A 23,089-nucleotide genomic window follows, 5' to 3' on the forward strand; every position below is an offset into this window, starting at 1 on the left:
CGGAGGAGTTTGGTCCCGTAACTATCTGTAAAATGATGGAGCTTAACTCAAATTGGTGGGAAACTGGGAAATTACGTGGCTTGCCTTGCGTTTCTTGCTTCATCTTTGTATTTTGATCAGAAAAGAATGCTGAGGCTTCACATAGTTTGTGTGAGATTTTATTACTCAAGCATTCTTCACAGCTTTTGTTCACCTTAAGCAGATTGAAGCTGTGGACAGCTTAAATATTGATCATCTAGGCACTTTCTGCTCGGTAGTAACCCGATTTTTCAACTCACTTATAAAAAAACACACATAATAGGCACATCTTTTGGAAAAACAAGCCCAAATATGATTTAAAACTCTTAACAATCTGTAGGTAGTCAGAAATAACCATCTACTTCACATACATATCTGAGCAAACAACCATTAAATGCAAATAGATGACGAGTACACCAGAGCTTGTGACTACCTTGTTTATATGATGTTTTACATGTGATATTAAGTTTCAGAGGTTTGTATAAGGAATTCTGTAAAATGCTTAACTTCTTCATTAATTCTTCCACTAAACTGTGAGCTTCTTAGTAAGGTCAGTACTCATGTCTGATTTATACTTACAATGCAGTAATAACATCTAGCACAATTTATTGTACATAGAAGTTGCTTAATCTTTATATTTTTAAGGAAGAGCTATAGGAAGGATCTGTCGTGGAAATACTTGTTATGAATGATTATCATAATATTTATAAGAGATTTTAGCTGAATTATCAAGTCATTGGAATATATTTTCTTTACAATATTTACATGGTCTCTATGATGTTTGTGTCGCTCTCTTGCCCATTAATAAAGGAAGTAGATGTACACGCTTGTCTCTCTCTTTTGTCTTAATAAAGACGTCCTCTTTTCTTCTGTGTGCCCACTCTTTGTGCACTATCATCCTTCTCATAGTTTCACAGTGTATTAGATTGTTTCTTAGACCTTTTCGCATCTGGGGCCTTCACCATAGAATGGAGGAAAATGTCTGGCACCTGGAAAAGTTTTTAAAATTTTCTGTATCGTTAGACCTGAAGTGAATGTCAGATCTGAGAGGGTTCTGAGGGCTCCCTATTCAGCCCCTTTATTTTACTGATGAAGAACCCTAAGCTCTAATTACTTCCTCACTATAACATACACCATACTGTTTTGTCATCGCTGGTTTAATTGTCGGCATTTCTAGCTAGACTTTAAATTCAGTGGAAGTAGGGATCACATCTGTCTTATTTAATGCTGTATCTCTGGCACTGAGCACAGTGCTTGGAAGAGAATAGATGTTTGGTTATTGGTGTTGAATAAATAAATAAGTGAGGGAGTTCCCACTGTGGCCCAGCAGTAATGAACCCGACTAGTATCTATGAGGATGTGAGCCACACGGGAAGTCCAGTATCCATGAGGATGTGAATTCGATCCCTGGCCTTGCTCAGTGGGTTCAGTATCCAGTATTGCTGTGAGCTCTGGTATAGATTGAAGATAAGTTCAGATCCTGCATTGCTGTAGCTGTGGTGTAGGCCAGTAACTGCAGCTCTGATTTGACCCATAGCCCAGGAACTTCTGTATGTCACAGGCGCCCCCCCTAAAAAGAAAAATAACTAAGTAAATAAAGGAAGGAAGGAATGAAGGTTGCTGAGGGGACAGGCAGCCCACCACTATTGCATCAAAGCCCAGCACTCTAAAAGGTGGATGTTTGTTATCTACTGTATCATCCCAGAGAGTTGAGGTTTACAGAAATGATTAATTTCCTTAAGTCTGTGCCAAACTCTACAACTTACACATTTCTACATATGGGTTTCAGCGTGGAAAGGACCACTCCGTAGAACAGCAGTGGATCAGAGCTACACCCTTGAGGATGTGCTGCCTCCTTTCTGCTGCAGTGATAGGTAAACACATGCTTGATGGTATAAACTCAAGAATAGTTTACATAGAAGGGACTGTAGCATATGTCATCTGTTTCAGTCCCCTGATTTCTCCTTCCCAGTAATGTTCGGGCTCTCTAGCTTATAACTCTCCATGTTATTCCAATCTGTTTTTTAGAACTCATCCTGATACTTTCCTTAATCCACTCCATTCTCAAGTAAATGAAAATATTTACTGTTCTCTGTACATCCTGAACTTCCCACTTTGTTGGGAAGCATTGTTTCCTCCCTTTAATTCCCACATTCTTAACATCCTAATCCTATCCAGATATTAGTTGAGGCCTCTTTATGTGCCTGGTACTGGGCTCAGAGCTGAGAGTATAGTGATTGTAATAAAACCACCTCTGTTAACACTCTAATAGAGGTGGGTGTTTAAGTAGGATAACATGGAGTCCCAGGGGAGCAAATGAATTGGCACTTAACAGAGCCTTTGGAGTGGGGTTGGGGGTAGTGTTGAAGAAATACTCTAAATCTGTGGTTCTCAAGTGGAGGTAGGGTAGCAGAAAGCATTTGGCAGTGTCTGGAGGTATTTTTAGTTATTGCAACTTGAGGGGCAGGTGTGTGCTCTAGTGGCTTTAGTGGGTAGAGGCCAAGGATGCTGCAAAATATCCAATGCACAGGACAGTTCTTACAACAAAGAATTATTCTGCCGAAATGTCAGTAGTGCCAGGGGGTAAAAAACCTTGCTCTAAATCAAGGTGTAAAGATTGAATAGGACAGTGTTTCAGTTAAAAAAAAAAAAGAAAAAAAGGGGCGGGGCAGCATTTGTAAAGATCTGGAGTTAGATACCATAGTTTGGAGAACTAGAATGAGTTATTGTGGCTGGGCTCAGCCTTTTTCGGGGGTGGGGGGCACACCTGTGGCATATAAAAGTTCCCCAGCCAGAGGTTAAATCTGTACTGCAACTGTGATCTGTGCCACTGCTGTGGCAACACCAGATCCTTAACCTACTGTGCTGGGTCAGGGTTAGACCCCATGCCTCAGCAGCGGCATCCCAAGCCTCTGCAGAGACAACACCAGATTCTTAACTTGCTACACCACAATGGGAGATCCTGGCTAGAACTCAGCTTTTAAACGGAAAGGAATTAGGTTTGAGCAGTAAGCCTTACTGGCAGGGTCCAGATCCAGAGGCCTCAAAAAGCTAAAATTGGGAGAAAATTAGGATGTCTTCTCTTTGGAGCCTCTTACGAAGAATGATTTTACTGTAGGCAAAACCATAAATACGCACTAATAAATGTATGGACGAGTAAACAGTTTCTACACTCTGGTGCTCTATGACTAGGAACAAATCTCAGTTTATCAGTAGATTCCTGTGGTAAAATACTGTGGCTGAGAACGACCATTCTAGGAGTCTGAACTTTGGGTTACCCACCTACTAAGCATCATAGAGGCAATGTAAGGAAGGTCCTTGTTAGCTGAGGATAACTGGCGTTGAAAGGACATTTGAAGTGAACCCACTTAAAGTAGGAACAAAAATTTTTAGTAGCGAGTGAGGTGACTTTGTGTTGGGGTTCCTCAACACCATTCCTAGGGTTGATGATTTTTGAGAAGGTCTCACAGAAGTCAGAAAGCTGTTATACTCACAGTTACAGTTTGTTGCAATGAAAAAATATAGATTAAAAACAGCTAAGGGAAAAGACAGATGGGTGAAATCTGTTGAGCCACCAGGAAACTCTGCAGACTTTTTGTTGATGGCCATTCTGACTGGTGTGAGGTGATACCGCATTGTAGTTCAGATTTACATTTCTCTAGTAATTAGTGATGTTGAGCATATTTTCATGTGCCTTATGGCCGACCATCTGTATATCTTCTTTAGAGAAATGTCTATTTAGATTTTTATGCCCATTTTTTGATTGGGTTATTTGTTTTTTTTGACAGAGCTGCATAAGCTGTTTGTATATTTTGGAGATTAATCCGTTGTTGATCTGAAACAAGTTAAACTTTAGAAAATGATCTGCTTTAACAATCTGAGACCTCCCAGGACTGCCTTCTGGGCGCTGGCTAAGAGCCCCCCCCTCCCCCCCCCTCCCCCCCCCCCCGCCCCAAGTGGCTCAGACTCAGGCTCAGGACACAGTTTTCTGGAACTCAGCCCAGATTCAGACCATGTTCCTGCAGCTCTGGGCGCAGCCAGGAGGTTCACTGGGACTCCAGCTCCCAACCCCAGCTCCAGCCCAGCTCCTCTACCCCTGCAGTGCTTCCTCTGCCACCCCGGGGGCAGGCTCACTAGTTCTGGGATTTAATTCATTCTTTTTTGCTGTATCTATTGTATCATCTTTGAGAATTCCTGCATTTGCTAACTGGTCTAAATCTGCCAGACATTAATTTGTGAAAGTGACTCTGCATATGATTAAAGCAGTTTTCCAGTGTTTTTTAGCAGCTTGTCAAATCCTGCATTTTTGGAAAAGTTTGTAGTTTTAAGTTTACATTCATCCTGGTTTAATGTGGCCAGGTATTTGCAGCATCCAAATATGAGAGAGTGACGTAAACAGGTTCCCAGAAGCAGACCTCTAGTGTTTAGAAGAGGAGTTTGAGTGGGGACTGGTCAGCTCAATGGTATATATTTTTGGGTGTGATAGCTTTTGTTTCTCCTTGCAGCCTCTTAATTATAGGATCATGGTTAATGTATCCGGATAATGAGAACTCCTGCACTTTGTGGGAGTAGTGAGTGCTTGCTCAGTAATTTGTTGGAGAATTTAGCTTACTAATTCATTCAGGACCCAAAGTGAATGAATGCTCCTCACAGAAATCCCTGGAACGTGTTTCTTTAAAACTTCCCCATGCATCATCAACATGGGGAAGTTTGGGATTACTAATTTTAAAACAAAGATTGGAGTTCCCTGGTGGCCCAGGAGTTTAAGGATTCGGCATTGTCACTGCTGTGACTTGGGTTTGATCTCTAGTCTGGGAACTTCCACATGCCACAGGAGATAAATAAATAAAAGAAGGAAAGTCCTCCTCCATCCTTCTCCAGCACCTGGGGTTATAGAGAAATGGATGCAGCTCTGAAAGTTTGGGGAGAAACTATCCATCTTTAATATTCCTAAAAACTCAGGAGCTTGGAGTCTGCACAGAGCCTTCAAGCCATTCCTTTAGAGCACCGCAGCACAGCCTCCTTTTCTCATGGGGCAAGGGGCTGGGGAGCACCCCGAGCCCAGTGTGGATGCAGGTTCAGGAACATTACCTGAGAGGTGGTATAATGTAGTGGTGAGTAGCACTAACTTGGACAGGCTACCCTGGTTTGAGTCCTCACTCCTTTATTTACTAGGTGTGTGATATTGGACAAGTTCCTTAAACTCTCTGACTTAGTCTTCTCATCTATAAAATGGAGATAAGTAGTACCTACTGGTAAAAGGTCAGTGCATTAATATATCTAATGTGCTTAGAATGGAGCCTGGCACATAGTAAGTGCTACGTCAGTGTGTGTTATTATCATTATCTTTATTGATAATGATAACTTTATTGATATCTTTATTGATAACTCCAGTTCTCAGGAGGTGATAGTGGTGTGGTTGCTGGTACCATCTTCTGGGCACAGAGCATCCCCCTTAGAGCTCACTTCCAGGCAGTGTTTTTTGTTTTGGTTTGTTTTTGGCCACAGCCACAGCATCTGGGAGTTCCCAGGCCAGGGATCGAACCCATGCCACAGCTGCAACCTGTGGCACAGCTGTGGGAACGCTGGATCCTTAACCCACTGTGCCACGGGGAACTTCCCAGATAGCATTTTGAAGGGGTATCTCATTAAGAGTGGGTGAACTCATTTATAGTTTTAGTCACTGTAAACATTCCTGAGATCCCAGGAACAGAGGCAGAGCAAGTGAGAGAGTTAAGAAGCAAACAAGCCTGAAGCATCACACCACACAGAATTGGTGGTCATGGTGTTCGGCTCGGGCTTCACTGGGTGTCTGTCTCTTAGGAGCCAAGTGAAGTACAGCATACTCCAGGACATCACCTTGGTAAGTTAAGCTGCCTGTCGATTTCTGCCCCTGTACTCCCAAGGAAGACCCAGCTGTTGGTCTCTCCCTTTCATTGGTACCCAGGGCAACATTTGCTGCCTTCAAAGCCAGTAGCTCCTGGCTGAGTTCCTTGGAGTGGAGTGGGGCATGGTTTTGCAGAATTTACCACCTAATATACATACTCACATGTATACGTACTCTTACTTCAATCACAGGTGTGGAGTTCTACTTTCTGATTTTTATTGTAAATTGGATATTATTCAGTTGTCTTCACCTAGACTTCCTTAGTGAGCTAGGCAGAAGATTGTAGCAAGCTTTATGGGTCAGTTTTCACTAATGTACAATTACAATTAAAGACAATGCATACTTGTCAAAGGATTTGAACTAAGAAATCCTTCTCAGCCAGTGAATATTCCAAGTGGATTGTTTTCATCCCTTCCCCACCCACCTTCTCTGAACCTGCTGCTGTGCTTCATGAAATCCTACATGTGAAGAGGCAGGATGGCATCTGTTCTTGTCAGGTTGGCCAGGAGGTAGTGGAGCAGGGGAGACACCCAATACTAAGGTTGAGCTGACAGGTAGACACAGCAGGTGGGTAGCATCTTTCATATTTAAGAATTCATGAGAACTCAGTTGAGTTTATTCATTCAGTAGGTAATCATTCAGTATTTGTGCAGTATTTATCAAATGCTTTCTCTGTGTCGGGCTTGTTGGAGGTGTTGAAGACACAGTGCTGGTCAAGATTTCTACTGTCCAGTAGTCTGCATTCGGTGCTTAGAGAAGGGTTGCAGATCAAGAAGATGCCTGGCTTACAACTGTCTAGCCCCTGAGCAGTGTATTTGTGTAAAGATCCTCAAATCCTAAAAAAACAAAACAGGAGTTCCCGTCGTGGTGCAGTGGTTAACGAATCCGACTAGGAACCATGAGGTTGCAGGTTCGGTCCCTGCCCTTGCTCAGTGGGTTAACGATCCGGCGTTGCCGTGAGCTGTGGTGTAGGTTGCAGACGCGGCTCGGATCCCGCGTTGCTGTGGCTCTGGCGTAGGCCAGTGGCTACAGCTCCGATTTGACCCCTAGCCTGGGAACCTCCATATGCCGTGGGAGCGGCCCAAGAAATAGCAACAACAACAACAACAACAACAACAAAACAAAAAAACAAAACAAACATTTAGAAATCTAATTTTGAGATTTGGGCTTCAGCAGCCAGGAAAATGGCGATGCCACTTACTGAGATATTAATTAGGGAAGTATTAGGGTATATGTATCTGCTAACCAGGTTCATAGAGATAGATGAAAATATACTCTAGTAAGATAGCACCATGAGAAGAGTGTCAGAACCACTGATAACTTAAGTTTTAAAGGTTTTTAAAAAAAAAAAAAATGAGGGGCCAGTGACAGAAATTGAGAAGTAACAGTAGGAATGCAAGGTGGGTCAACACTGAGAAATCTGTAAGTGTAACATATGGTATAAAAAAGAAAAAAGAAGAGCAAATGTATAGTTGAGTAAATACTTGATAAAACCCAACATCCTTTAAATTAAGAAACATAGCAAACATTTTTAACATAGTTAAGAAAATTTATTAAGAACAAATATCTAATATCATACTTAATTAGTTAAACACTGGAAGCTTTGCTGTAAAAGTTAGCAATTAGAAAACAGTTCTGAACATTGAGGATAATGAGGAAGGATTTGCCTTTCTAAATATAAAATCATCTTTAAGAGTTCCTGTTGTGGCTCAACAGGTTAAGAATCTGACGTTGTCTCTGTAAGGATGTGGATTTGATCCCTGGCCTTGCTCAGTGGGTTAAGGATCCAACATTGCTGTAAACTGCAGCATAAGTGGTAGGTCGTAGGATCTGGCATTGCCACAAAATGGGGCATGGGTTGCAGATGTGGCTCAGATCTGGTGTTGCCGTGGCTGTGGTGTAGGCCCCAGCTGCTGCTCCTGTTCAGCTCCTGGCCCAGAAACTTCTGTATGCGGCAGGTGTGGCTATAAAAAGAAAAAAAAATCTTCAGCTACAGGAATTTTATGTTATTTTGTTTTATTTTATTTTATTTGTTTGTTTTTGCTTTTTAGGACTGCACCTGCAGCATATGGAAGTTTCCAGACTAGGGGTTGAATGGGAGCTACAGCTGCCAGCCTCACCACAGACACAGCAATACAGGATTGGAACCACATCTGGGACCTACACTGTGGCTCACGGCAGCACTGGGTCCCCTACCCACTGAGCAAGGCCAATGATCAAACCTGCATCTTCATGGCTACTAGTTGGAATCCTTTCCACTGTGCCACAACAGGAACTCCCCAGTTACAGGAATTTTTAATGGTGCATTATTCATTGTAAAATAGATAAATAGATCAATAAATCAGAATATAAGCTATAGAAATACATGGGGAAAGTAAGGACATTTTTGTGCTTTTGCAAAAGGACCATAATACTCAACCAAAAGCACATCAATTTTTAAATTCTTTTGCATTTTTCAGGGAAATAGTCTCTTTCCTTGAGTATTTTCTCAAATGAATGCTATGGTCTCAAGTCGGAGAGTTTAGTCCTAGTACCATTGCCCCGAAATTCAAGTCATCTTGATGTGTGTTAAGCCCTTTTCAGAGTTTCTAAAATACTTAACTTTGTGAGCAAAAATAGGTTACTCACATTCTCAAATAGGTTACTCACTGATTTACCATCTCATCTGGAACAATTATTACCACTTTCGATGCCTACCATCTTCCTTCCTAAAAATGGGGGTCAGAAAGGAGAGGCTATTAATATGAGATATACGGTAGCTTCAAAATCCCATTCCCATGAGCAAATATTTCACAATAATAAGAAAGACCTGTCTTGCCTTCCTGAGAACCAGTAAAGATATAAGAATTAATTTATATATTGTATAGCTGTATCCATATATTATTATGTAATTATTTCCATACTTATTAACTTACTGCTACATTTAAAATGTCTATTTAAGGTTTATCCACTATGCATAAAGAAAATAAATCCTTGTGTGAATGTTTCATCTTTTATTACAAGCTTTAGAAGTATAGCAGTAGTAGAAACCAGAAGCATTGTAAAACCTAGTAATTTTGGAAACCAGTGGCCAGAGATGAAGTCTTGGAATTGAACTAGCCTTGCAGGTTCCTCTGCATGGAGACGTGAAGAACATATTGGAGTGAAACGTGACTTGTTAGAAGTCAGAAAGAGAAAGACATATACTTTATCATGATATACTTATATATGGAATCTAAAATACGGAACAAATGAACCTATTTACAAAACAGAAACAGACTCAGACATGGAGAACAGACTTGTGGTTGCCTAGGGAGAGAGGAGAGGGAGTGGGATGGACTGGGAGTTTGGGGTTAGTAGATGCAAACTATCACATTTAGAATGGACAAGCAATGAGGTCCTACTGTATACCACAGGGAACGACATCCAGTCTCCTGGGATAGACCAGGATGGAAAATAACATTCTAAAAAAAGATTGTAGGAGTTCCCGTTGTGGCTCAGTGGTTAACGAACCCAACTAGTATCCAGGAAGACATGTGTTTGATCCCTGACCTTGCTCAGTGGGTTAAGGATCTGGTGTTTCTGTGAGCTGTGGTATAGGTCGCAGACATGGCTTGGATCCTAGGTTGCTGTGGCTGTGGTACAGGCCAGCAGCTGCAGCTCCTGTTTGACCCCTAGCCTAGGAACCTCCATGTGCCATGCGTGCAGCCCTAAAAAGACAAAAATAAATAATTTTTTTTAAAGTGTGTATATGTGTATATATATAAGTATGTATATGTATGTATGAGTAAATTTACTGTACAGCAGAAGTTGGCACAATATTATAAGTCAACTATATTTAAAAAAAAAAAAAAAAGCCATAGTTCTCAGCCGTGGTGGTGCATTGGAAGATTCACTTGGAGGAGATTTAAAAAAACAGCAACTAAAGTTCATCGTCATGATGGGATGATAGATATATGTGGACTTATTATTATAACTTTCTCTACTTTGTGTACATTTGAAATATTTCATTATAAAAAGTTTAAATTTAAAAAGGTGATTTGTTGGATTTGGACTTCAGCAGGTAAGGAGATAGTAATGCCACTTATTGAAATATTAATTGGGTGTTAGTTGTCAGGCTATGTACCTGATAACCAGATCTGTAGGGGTGAATGAGAGAATCATCTGGTAAGACAGTAATTTGAGAAGAACATTAGGACCACTGATAAATTTGAGTTTTAAAAGTCAAACAAAAGGTGACGAGCACCAGCAAAGGAAACTTAGGAAGTGATAGGGTGGTATCACGGAATCCACGGAAAGAGAGGGTTTCCAGTAAAGCAGAGGATGGCTCTGTGAGCTGCTGAGGAGCCGAAAGAAGAGAACCCAGGGAAGTTGTTGACCTGTAGGCTGTTGGTGACCTTGGTCAGAGCAATTCCACTGGACGTATGGAGTAGCACATGTATATCCACATTGTTCCCTGAAATCTGGCATCAGCCTGCCTTTACCAAGGTGGGGCTGTATCTTCATCATCTAAAATGGATTCTTTATTATTAGGCCCTGCTACTCCGTAAGTTGTGGAAAATTCCATCAGGAGAATGAGGCTATGCGGATTTAAAGGCAGCTAAAAATGTTAACAGCACTCACTTTGAGATGGAATTTCGTTTTTCTATTTACTATAGTTCTTTGAGTGGGCTGTAAAGCCTGAAGCATCGTGTCAAACCATGTTAACTGATGGGAAAACCACTTTTAAAATGTGAGTGAATAGTACTGCTAGTCAGCACATAGGGAATAGTTTCAGTGAATGGAATGCCATTGTAATTGGAATGAATTGGAATCCTTTTCTGAAAGTAAATAGTAAAAACTTATGCTCAGTGTAATATAAAAATTAAAATCATAAGTAATTGGAAGTTATCAAGAATTTTGAGGTATTTAATGGATATTTTAGATACATTAATATTTTTGAAAGCCTTTTTGATATAAGTATCAAATTATTGATTAATACTAAGTGTTTCAGAGTTCCTGATGTGGCTCAGTGGTAACGAATCCAGCTAGTGTCCATGAGGACTCGGGTTCAATCCCTGGCCCCGCTTAGTGGGTTAAAGATCTGGCATTGCCATGAGCTGTGGTGTAGGTCTCAGATGCAGCTCGGATCATGCATTGCTGTGGCCGTGGCATAGGCCTGCCAGGTTGCAGTTCGACCCAAGTACAGCCCTAAAAATAAAATAAAATAAAGATTAAGCTGTCTGTTTTTCAGGACAGTAGAAATTTTATTTAATACTGTTTTAAAAATTATTTTTGTTTTCTTGGTGAAAGCATAACTAGCTTGCGAGACAGAAACGTATATTTCAAGTTAGGTCTTAAACTGGATGGGTCTCTCAAAGAGATGGTAAATTGCATTTGTTGGGAGGGGGTGGAAAGGATAAGGTAAGAAGTACTTCACATCACTGCATCTATTATCTGGAGCTTCTGTGGGGTGCTAGGATATTCAGGGTCATTGCTAAGGGTAGGTTCGTACATAGTGGGGGAATTTCAGAATCTTTCTTGGGCCCTTTGCTTGTGATTATCCTTATCCGTCTGCCTAGTAGTCTCTTCTCTCCTCCTGCCGCCTCCCACCTTCATCTGTGAATTCCTGTTAATCCTTCAGCCCTTAGCTTAAATACTACTTTCTCAGGGAAGCTTTCTCTGATCCCCCCCGAATGGAGTAAGTCTCTATTTTTATTCTCTCTTAGCACTCAAGATATGCCTTTGTAAAATTCTTATCAAAATTGCAACAGTTACTTTTGTATAGTTAGTTGTTTGTCCCTTGCCTCCGTGAACTCCTCGTAGTCACAGAACATAACTGTCTTGCTCATGAGAATCTTCCTAGTGCCTGGTGGCCCATTTTCATTCAATATTGGTTGGATGTAGGAAAGGCCAGAAGATTTCTCTTGGGAACTCTGGGATTGAGGTTTTAAGGTGATTGGATAATAGGTGCTGTATCTAATCTGAGGGTCTATTTGCATGACTTCCAGGGATGTCCCTGTTGTGTAATTCTGCTCTAAATTTAGGAGTGTACTTTGTTGGGTCTGTAGTGCTGGATCCTTAACTCACTGAGCAAGGCCAGGGATAGAAGCTTCATCCTCACAGACAGTATGTAGGGCTAAGCCACAGCAAGAACTCAGTGGCCCTCATTCTTGACTGAGTATATATAACATACTGTCTTGTATGTTCTTTGGGTCTCATTCTTCCATGGGTATTCCATGCTGTATTGCATGTTCACTGAAATGGGAGGAAAGTCCCTAATTTCGTGTAAACAATTATTAAGTGATTGTTCTAAGTGTTTTACAGTATGAAAAATTTAATCCTCCCAATAACAGTGTTAAATTGATACTATTCTTATCATCATTTTACAGATTAGAAAACTAGGGTGCAGAGAAGTGAAGTCACTTGCCTGAGGTCCATAGCTAACAAATGGCAGAGCTAGGATTGAAACTCGGCCATCTGGCAATGGAGTCCCTGCTCTTAACCTCTGTGCTGTCCTAGCTCACAGCCCCTCATTCTGCATTCAGAATAGTCTGTGTGTGTTTGTGTGTGTGTGTGTGTGTGTGCGCGCGCAAGAGATTGGTCTTGGAGGTGGGTAGTTAAGTTTCTAGAAGGTGTAATGGGACCTTCACCTAATTAGACTTAACTACAACTTCTGTCAGTGAGGCCCTTTTGGGAGACTCAGAAGCTTTTATCTACATCAGTCAGTGGAGAATGTTGCCGATGCTCTGCTTTGCACCTGAGAGACCTTGACTTCCTTCTGAGTCTGTCCTCCTATAATCCTTGTTTTGATTTACCAGGTCTCATCTCTCAGTTAATCTGAACATCAGCACTTGTCAGAATGTGTCTGTGTAGCCTGAGTTTAAGGTCATACACTTAATTCCCTTTCATCTTAAATTCCTATATAAATGGTCAAAGAAATAGAAACATGGGGGGGGAATGTGCATTACCGAGATACAGGAAAATCAGCCGTCAAGTTGACATGGTAACACTTCCCCTTCTCCTACCCCAGCACCCTGAGCAGATCTGAGTAAATCCCTGAATTAACTCAGACTCCTTTATTTAGTTCAGAGTTCGCAGGGCATTGTTAATGTCGTTTTGTATGTCCAAACTTCTATATTATGTTTAACTTCTGCATTGATTGTGCAAAAATATTCATAGGTGTTTTGCATCATTCTTTTTTATCAGTCTTTTAATACTGATTTATATGTATAACCAACTGTTTAATACTTCCTTTGGGGTGTTTTAAAGGCACCTCAGAGTAACGTGGCGTAAATCAAACCCTGTCTCAGTGGCCAAGTCAGAATCTTTAAATTCTTCCTCCCTCCCATCTCCAGTGTCCAGTCTTTTACCTTCTACCTCTTAACTTGGTTTTCAAATCTGTCATCCTCTTAACATCCCTCCTGCCACTGTGCAAGGCAGACTACCATTATATCTTACCTCAGTTACTGTATTCTCTGTCCTAACTGGATTCCTACCTCCAGTCTTGGATCTCTTCCAGCTATTATCAGAATGATGATCCGAAAGTCACTTTATTGCTTACAGCCATAGAATATCTTCATTATCTCTATAATAAAGCTTGATTTTTTACATAATCTACAAAATTGTTGCAGTCTGGCCCTTGCCTGCCTTTTCAGACGCATCTTGTACCGCCGTCTCTCCTTATGGGCTCCTCTTCATATTCTTCCACTCAGCCATACTGAGCAACTTCCATTTTCTTTTTTTTCTTTTTTTTTTTTTTTTGTCTTTTTGCCTTTTCTAGGGCCGCTTCCCTTGGCATATGGAGGTTCCCAGGCTAGGGGTCGAATCGGACCTGTAACCGCTGGCCTACACCAGAGCCACAGCAATGCAGGACCCGAGCTGCGTCTGTGACCCACACCACAGCTCACGGCAATGCCGTATCCTTAACCCACTGAGCAAGGCCAGGGATCGAACCTCTAACCTCATGGTTCCTAGTCGGATTCGTTAACCACTGTGCCATGATGGGAACTCCACAACTTCCGTTTTCTCAAATGGACCACATTCGCTGTGTTTTCTGGGCCTCCAAGCAGGACCACTTTTCCTGCCCCTCGCCCTCACTTCTGTGCATCCCTTGCTTCTCAGCTTGCACATCGTTTGGTTATTTAGGTAACTTGCCCTGACTCACCACTGTCTAGGTTAGATGCTCCTGCCTCGTATTCCTGCAGCACCTTGTTTTATCTCTGTTGTCGCACTTACTATGCGTGATTGAAATTACTTGTTTTGTTGTTTCTCTTTCCTGCTAGACTGTAAGCTCTGTGATGACACAGACTGTCTTTGTCACCCTTCTATTTCCACGGTTCAGCCCAGCGCCTCACAGTGCTTAATATGTATTTGTTGAAAGAATGGATGACAGGTGACATTTTGCATTTGACTCAAGGAAATAAGTTAAATGAACCAGTGAATCTCTCTGAAGGCACTTATTTTATACTCTTACCCAGGAAACCTGACTAAAATGACTTTTGAAAGTCAAGTGAAATGGTTTCCACTTTTCAAATTATCTTAATTGCTTTTGCAAAGTCAGGTAGGGCATATAATCTTCATAGAAAGGCCTGCTTGTTTACAGGTTGGCAGGTTTTTATGTGTAAGTTGCATTAACTCTTCATGTTATGCCATCAGAACCAGTAATTCCTGAGTCCATTGGTTTTTAAAGGAAACTGAGCAAATCATCCCTCCTAACCTATACATGTGCTCTTTCTCTTATGATATTTATCTTGATTGAGAACAAAGCTATCCTGGCTCTCAAGATAGAAATCTAGCCTCTTTTCACCCTCATTCCTCAAAAGCAAGTTCATCACTGATTGCTGCCTGTTTTCTCACAGATCTGCCCTCTTCTTTAAAGTTCCCTAGACCTCTGGTCTAGACTCCTGAAGTAGCCCCCTTTGCCCCTTGCCAACTTTTAAACTATCTCAGAAGTGATCTTTGTAAACTACGAGTTAGGCCCACGTCTTTTTTTCTCATTCAGGCCCTTCACAAAATAAACTCCAAGCTCTTTGTATGGTACACAAAGACCATCATGCTTTTGCCCCTGCATTATTCTTCAGTTTAGTCTTTTCCTGTAGTTCCTATCTTATATGTCACAAGCCAGTAATAACTGAATCTTTTTAGTTGACTGAAATCACCATAATGTTTCAAGTCAGGATGCCTTCGCCTTTTTGGGGGAAGCAGATCCTGACTTTCTTTGCTTTCTTTACCAGAAAAGTGGAATTAATCATTATCTCCATATCTGGACACTTACTTACATTGTATTATTGTCTTACACACTGTCTCTCTAAACTCTTTATTTTATTTTATTTTTTTTGGTGGGGCGACTACTTCATGCATTACTCGTTTCCTAGGGCTGCCTAGCAAAGTACCACAAACTGGGTGGCTTAAAACGACAGAAGTTTGTTGTCTCACAGTTCTGGGGGCTAGGAGTCCTAAATCAGAGTGTCGACAGGACCATGTTCCTTTTGAAACTTGCAGAGAATCCTTCCTTCCTTGAAAGTTGTATTTCATTAGCAAGTGATGTAGTATAATTTATCAGATTTTTTTGTGGTTCATGCTTTTTGCACTGTAAGAAGCTTGCCTGTCACCAGGGGTTACGACAATATTCTCCTATGATTTCTTCTCAGAGTTTTCTAGTTTTAGATTTTAGATTTAGGTCTGTGATCCATTTTGAGTTAATTTTTATGTGTGGTGTAACTAAAGGCTGTTTTTTTTTTAAATGGATATCGAATCAATACAACATCATTTGTTGAAAAGATTTTCCTTTCCTGTTGAATTACCGTTGTAGTTTTGTCAGATATCAATTGACCAAATATGTGAGAGTCTATTTTTGGATACTTACTCTGTCTCATTGATGTATGTGTCTATTCTCTTGTTAGCACTGCATACTCTTGATTACTTTAGCTTGAAATTATTTGAAGTCTTGAAAGAGTCCTCCAAAGTTATCCTTATTTTTAAAATTTGCCTAGGTCCTTTGTATTTCCATTACGTTTTAGAATGAACGTGTCAGTTTTCACTAAAAAAGCCAGCTAGAATTTTGACTGGAATTGTATTGAATTTGCAAATAATACCAACCTAACAATATTGAGTCTTCCCTATCTAAAAATATGACATATATCTATTCATTTAGGTCATGTTTAACTTCTCTCAGCAGTGTTTTGTAGTTTTCAGTATAGAAGTCTTGGATTTATTCCTAGGTATTTAATATATTTGACCCTACTATAAATATAATTTTTAAAAGTTTAATTTTCTAATATTTTGTTGCTAGTATATAGAAGATGACTTTTTTTTTTTTGATTTGTTTTGTTTTAAATGGCCATACTTGTGGCATATGGAAGTTATCGGGCCAGGCATCAAATCCAAGCTGGACCCTTTAACCCATGGTATCAGGCCGGAGATTGAACCCACAGCAACCCAAGCCTCTGCAGTCAGATTCTTAATGCACTGCACCACAGCAAGAACTCTGATGATGATTTTTAAAATATTAATCTTTGATCCTATTACTTTGTTAAATTTATTTATCTGTTCTGGCCATTTTGTGAATTCTATGGAATTTTCTGCATTAATAACCATATCATCTACAAATAGAAAGAGCTTTACTCCTGTTCTAAATTCTCTTCCTTTTATTTATTTTTTGGTATTATTTCAGTAGCTTTGACATCTATCTAGTTCAATGTTGAATAAAAATGATGCGGGTAGGTATTCTTGCCTTATTCCTGATCTTGGAAGGAAACAATTCAGTCTTTTATATCGGGTATGATTTTAGTTTTAGACTTTTTGTAGCTGTCTGTCCTTTATCAGTTTGAGGAAGTTCCTCCTGTTAATAGTTAGCTAAAAGGTTTTTTTTTTTGTCTTTTTGCTATTTCTTTGGGCCGCTCCTGCGGCATATGAAGGTTCCCAGGCTAGGAGTCCAATCGGAGCTGTAGCCCCCGGTGGTCTTCGCCAGAGCCACAGCAACTCGGGATCTGAGCCGCATCTGCATCCTACACCACAGCTCACGGCAATGCCGGATCGTTAACTCACTGAGCAAGGGCAGGGACCGAACCCGCAACCCGCAACCTCATGGTTCCTAGTCGGATTCGTTAACCACTGCGCCACGACGGGAACTCCCTAAAAGTTTTTTATCATAAATGGGTATTAAATTCTGTCAAATACTTTACATCTATTGAAATGATTACACAGTTCTTTTTTTTTCTCCCAGTGGATAGTTAATATGTTGAATTATATTGATTGAAAGCAGCCAACCTTGCATTCCTAAGATAGATCTTACTTGGTCATGATGTTATATATTGTTTGATTCAGTTTACTAATGTTTTGTAAAGGATTTTTGCCTAAAATCTATAATGTTCTTTACTGTAATGTGTTTGTCAGGTTTTGGTGGTGAGGGTTATGCCGGCTTCCTCAAACAAGATGGATAGTGCTCCCCCTTCCTCCTCGTTTTTGAAAATATTTGCATAATTTTGGTATTATTTCTTCCCTGGAGTGATAGAATTTACCACTGAGATCTTTTTGTTTTGAGTGGGTTTTTTGTTTGTTTTTTGTTTTTTGTTTGTCTTTTTTAAGGCCACACCTAGAATAGTGTCCTAGAATAGTGCCTGTGTAGTAAATATTAGCTATAATAATAGTTTTCTCTTGTTGTTCTGATATGTTACGATCAGTGTTAGGTTTAACGGCAGGAAGTCTGCTTCCATATTTAATGTGTTTCTGATTTTGACTTAACAGTGTAAACATTAATGCATAGAATGCCTGTTTGCCTGAGTTAACATATAGTGTGGTGTTAACAGCCTTATAGCTTTGTTTACTAATTTAGGATCAACAGATTTTATACTTAACCTATATGCTGCTGGGTAGGACTCCTTGAGTCTTTCTCTTTTTTTTTTTGCCTTTTATGTCCGCATCTATGGCATATGAAAGTTCTTGGGCTAGTGGTCGAATAGGAGCTGCAGCTGCCAGCCTACACCACAGCCACAGCAATGCAAGATATGAGCCACATCTGTGACCCTACACCACAGTTCCCAGCAACACCAGGTGCTTAACCCGCTGAGCAAGGCCAGGGATTGAACCCACATCCTCATGGATACTAGTCGGGTTCATTACGCTGAGCTGCAGCAGGAGCTTCCAAAAGAGTGGTTTTGTATATTTTTCTGCTAAAAAGAATACAGCGTGAACAGGCTTCCAAACAAATTGAAAGTTGAGTGATGATACTTTCACTGAGTATGGACACTTAATATGAATATAGATACAAAGGCAGAGGGGCACTAAAATTACAAGGCAATGCTTATAAGATTTAGATGATTTGTGATATGCTTATATTAATTATATTTTTTATTATGATAAAAATGAAAAGTTACAAACATTATGACATACGATTATAGACCTCCCAGGAACTTATTCGTGGAATCCAATCAGAAAAACCGTTGTACTGGATGAGCATGGTGAAAAGCAAATGAAGGATTCTATTCCAAAGTTTCAAAAACCAGAGATGAGTGTGTTATTTTTTTTTGTATATCAGTTAGTAGTTCAGCTGTATGTCATCAAATACTTCACATATGTGGCTCAAGCAAGATCAGGGTTTGATCTTTCCCTTTATGAAGCAAGGGGTCCTAAGCAGTTCAGAGCTAAGGTAGTGGCTCCGTAATGTCACCACACTCCTCTGGCTATCCTTGAATCCTTATTTCATGCTCCCAGGGTGGCCTCTGGAGGTCTAGCCATCTTGTCCTTGTTCGGGCAGCAAGAAAGGGAAGGACAGTGGGAAAAAGGCAAAAAAAGACAAGCTTGTGTTTCAAAGGCTTTGGCAGAAGCCCCACCCAGTCACTTCCATTTACATATCATGAGCCATAACTGTGTCATATTACATTTCCCATTCCAGTGAAAGCTGGGAAATATGTAGGTACACAGCTTGAGTCTGTTTTAGGTGTCCATATCGGTGCCCCAACAGATTGGGACTCTGTATTGAATAAGAAAGAATGGAGTTCCCTGGTGGCTCAGTGGGTTAAGGATCTGGCATTGTCACTGTTGTGGCTTGGGTTTGATCCCTGGCCTGGGAATTTCCACATGCTGTGAGTGTGACCAAAAAAGAAAGAGAAGGAGAGAGAGAAAAAAAAAAGAGAGAGCGAGAGAGAATGTATACTGGATAGACAAATAGAAGTCTCTGCCACACCAACTAAACAGAAAACTAACAAAACAAACATCAGAAACCACCTAGTCTTTCTCGTTTATCTGCATTTCCACTTTAAAGTTATATGAAAGGAATATAAATGAAATAAGCCCCTAAATTGCTAGAGTATGAAGGAAACCTAAAGATCATATAGTCCTGTCATTTTAGGCTTAGAGATAATTAGTGATGTGCTAAGGGCACAGTCATCAGTTCCAGGATGAAATTTGAAGTTCCTGACTCCCACACCAGTCAGTGTTCTTTTGATTATTGTGCTGCTTCATAAAGTCAGGTTGCTCATGTATTACTCCCCTACACACACAAGGCAGCTGTGTTTTGGCTACACTACTGGGGAGAAAATCCTCTAATCCTTTGAATGATTACAATAAAAGTCATGAGAGGAAAATTCATGGTTCTTATTCGAGGGTCTTCTATGTTCACTTTGTTAGTGTTGCTGGTCCTGCCAGTATTTATACATTCATTCATTTAGTCTTCATTCATTTATTCAGCACCAATAGATTAGAAGGCCTCAAAAGTAGGACCATGTCATATTAATTTCTGCATCCCTAAGTAGGTCCTCATTGATGAATAAAAAATTATATCATAGTCCCTGTCCTGGGGTAATCCAAGTCTAGGAGGTGGCTAGGGGTGTCAGCAATAACAGTACGGCAAAGGCAAAGTTCCTTGAGATAATGGCAGTACAGGAAGAGAATCTAAACTCTCTGAGGCTAAAAGAGTATTGACAAAGACTTCAGTGGGAGGTGGTCCTGAGGTCAGTCTTAAAGGGGTTTTCCGGGTAAAGAAAGAAGAGGGCTACGTATCAAGCTAAAGAAAAGAGTTTTTAAAGAGTTTTTAGAGGCCCAGTGGAGGTGGGAAACTGTTCAGAGAGGAGGAGACCACAAGAAATATGGGGAAAGGCCATTGTAGTAGAAAAAGAACTTGGGAGATGGACCGTGTCCCCCTGGTCATTATCACAGAGGCCTCATAACATTTTCAAGGATTTGAATTTACCAAACTCTGCTGACAGGGTGCAGTGGAGGCAGGGCAGAGAATGGAGGCTCACATGTACTCTTTTGCATGGTCATGTGGCATTGCAGTTGGACCTTGGCACCTTAGTGCAGAGCCTACCTCGGGTGAAGCACCTCTTGTCACCCACAGCTGCAGAGCGGGGAAGACTAAATCACACATCAAGATCCCTGTTCCTTCCTCCCTGGTTCTTCCCGGGATCTCCCTTTTGGCAGAGCCTTACTGGACCTTCTAATCACATGTAGACTCTACATACCTCTTTCTACTTCTTCTGCCCATCACATTGTCCTCACTCTTACTTAGTCATAGACCCATAACAAGTGAGTCATTTTGACTTCTGCTCAGTAATGATTCATTCCTATTTGGTAGTTAGTTATCCTTGTGTATATAGGACCTCAGATGGTAAGAACAGTTTGCATGTTTTACCTCTAAATTGTGAGATGAAAGGCAGTATTTCAGGAATTTCAGACAGCAAGGAGGTGGGAAGCCTGCTCTAAGATTTGGTTAGGGTGCTGGCACCCGGTCCACCCATCCTTGCTTCTGGTCTCCAGCCTGCCTGCACCCCTGACCCCAGCGGGCCCTTTAGTGGCTCTCCTCCCAGTCTCTTCTGCCTTTCGTGTTAGAGACTTTTCTTCCCCATTTCCCGAATTTAGTCCCTCATTCTCTCCTTGTCCTCTCAGTGGTGTCATTTGTTTTCTGGTGCCCAGCAGGTTGACTTCGTTTCTTGGATATCCATCCTAGAATGAATCTAAGCCTTTGTTGGCTCTGCCTCCAGTAATGAAGGTTATAATGGTAGATGTTGAAGTTGGAAGTTCATCCTCTGGGTTAATACAAATAATACACACATTTTGTTATTACAGCACTGACTGAACCTCTCTCTTTGTGACTTTGGAAGTAAAATGTACTATGAAAAAAATCTTACCTCTTTTTTACTACTTGTTTCTCTTTTTTTCTTTCTCTCTTTGTCTTAGGTAGACATTATAACAATAAAGGAAATTAACAAAAAACTCCTCAAATCCCATAGCCGTAAAGCATCAACTGTTATTTTTTTCCTGTATTCTCTTCCAGTCCTTGCCCATATACAGTGATATAAACTAGATAAAGTATTTTTAGGTTTTTTTGTTGTTGGTTTGTTTTTTTGTTTGTTTGTTTTTGTCTTTTTGCCTTTTTTTAGGGCCGCTCCTGAGGCACATGGAGGTTCCCAGGCTAGGGGTCTAATCGGAGCTGTTGCTGCCGGCCTATGCCAGAGCCACAGCAACGCCACATCCTTAACCCACTGAGCAAGGCCAGGGATCTAATCAACCCCCAATCTCATGGTTCCTAGTCGGATTTGTTAACCACTGAGCCACGGCGGGAACTCCAAAACTAGATAAAGTTTTGAAGTATGTTTCCTTTTTTCTTTCTTTTTTTTTTTTTTTTTTGTCTTTTGTCCTTTCAGGGCCGCACCCACGGCATATGGAGGTTTCCAGGCTAGGGGTCCGGTTGGAGCTATAGCCATTGGCCACAGCCACAGCAACATGGGATCCGAACCGCATCTGTGACCACAGCTCATGGCAACGCCGGATCGTTAACCCACTGAGCGAGGCCAGGGATTGAACCCGCAACCTCATGCTTCCCAGTCGGCTTTGTTTCCGCTGTGCCACAATGGGAACTCCAGAAGTATATTTCTTTTTTATGCCAAGTGATCATCATAGTTCAAGAAAATTGAAATGATTGGGGTATGGGAATAATGTGGGTAATAATGGCTTCTTCTTTTATTTCCCTTTAGGAGAGACACTGCTGATCCTGTAACATGGAGGATTGCCTTCATACCTCATCTGAGAATCTATCCAAATTGGTCAGCTGGGCCCACAGCCATGGGACCATTTGCAGCCTCATTCCAAACCTGAAACATTTGCTTTCGGAAGGTTCCCATGGGAACCTGACAGCAATGTGGGGCTGTAGTGCTGGCCATGCTTATCACTGGCCACTGACAGCTACTTGCAGAGCTGGCTCCCAAGAAAGGGTCTGTTTCCAGGATAACAGAAGTTTTAACTCTGATAGTCCTAGTATAATTGGAGTGCCCTCTGAGACACAAACTAGCCCTGTTGAAAGGTACCCTGGGAGACCCGTGAAAGCAAAGCTAGACTGTAATCGGACCAGAGACTCTTGCGATTTCTCTTATTGCAGTGAGCCTTCTGAACTGGATGAAGCTGTTGAAGAGTATGAAGATGAAAACACTCTGTTCGACATGGTTTGTGAGTCTTCTGTTACAGATGAGGATAGTGACTTTGAACCCCAAACCCAGAGGCCTCAAAGCATTACTCGAAAAAGGCCTGGAATAGTCCCATCTTCTCTCCATTCAAGCTCCCAGGCTCAGATGATTGATGAATGCAGCAGTGATGTCATCATTAAGAAAATCAAACAGGAGATTCCTGAAGATTATTATATTGTGGCAAATGCAGAGCTGACCGGAGGGGTAGATGGACCAGCCCTGTCATTGACACAGATGGCAAAACCTAAGCCACAGACTCATGCTGGTCCCTCCTGTATAGGGTCTGCTAAGCTGATTCCCCACGTAACATCTGCCATCAGCACCGAGCTAGACCCACATGGCATGTCTGCGTCCCCCTCTGTGATGTCCAGACCAATCATCCAGAAGACTGCCAGGGTATCTCTGGCTTCACCAAACAGAGGACCCCCTGGTGCCCACGGCACCAACCAGCAGGTGGCCATGCAGATGCCTGTGAGCACATCCCATCCTAATAAACAGATCAGCATCCCTTTGTCTGCCCTGCAGCTGCCTGGACAGGATGAGCAAGTTGCTTCTGAAGAGTTCCTGTCCCACCTGCCCAGCCAGGTCTCCTCCTGTGAGGTAGCCCTTTCTCCCTCAGTTAACACAGAGCCAGAAGTGAGCTCCAGTCAGCAGCAGCCCCCAGTCGCTCCAACCATAACCACCGAGGCCACGGCACAGTGCATTCCAGGTATGGCAGGTGAGGTGACGGAGTCCCTCATCCACGTACATCAGAGAATTCTGCGCC

The 23,089-nt window shown here is 41.4% G+C and overlaps 1 protein-coding gene across 4 annotated transcripts in view; it reads left to right on the forward strand.

The window, feature by feature from the left end:
• The window catches only part of KIAA1958 (KIAA1958 ortholog), a 153,576-nt gene that overhangs the window by 50,773 nt on the left and 79,714 nt on the right, over positions 1-23,089 (forward strand). For all 4 annotated transcript variants that reach the window (XR_007133292.1, XM_047768168.1, XM_047768169.1 and 1 more), the window contains exon 2: positions 21,838-23,032. Coding sequence is in view for 3 of the 4 variants with exons in the window: in XM_047768168.1 (XP_047624124.1) it covers positions 21,862-23,032 (1,171 nt within the window). In the remaining variant the exon portion in view is untranslated. The remainder of the gene's footprint in view (positions 1-21,837; positions 23,033-23,089) is intronic.

This window comes from Phacochoerus africanus, chromosome 2 (genome assembly GCF_016906955.1).
Source record: "Phacochoerus africanus isolate WHEZ1 chromosome 2, ROS_Pafr_v1, whole genome shotgun sequence".
NCBI classification, from domain to species: Eukaryota; Metazoa; Chordata; class Mammalia; order Artiodactyla; family Suidae; genus Phacochoerus; species Phacochoerus africanus.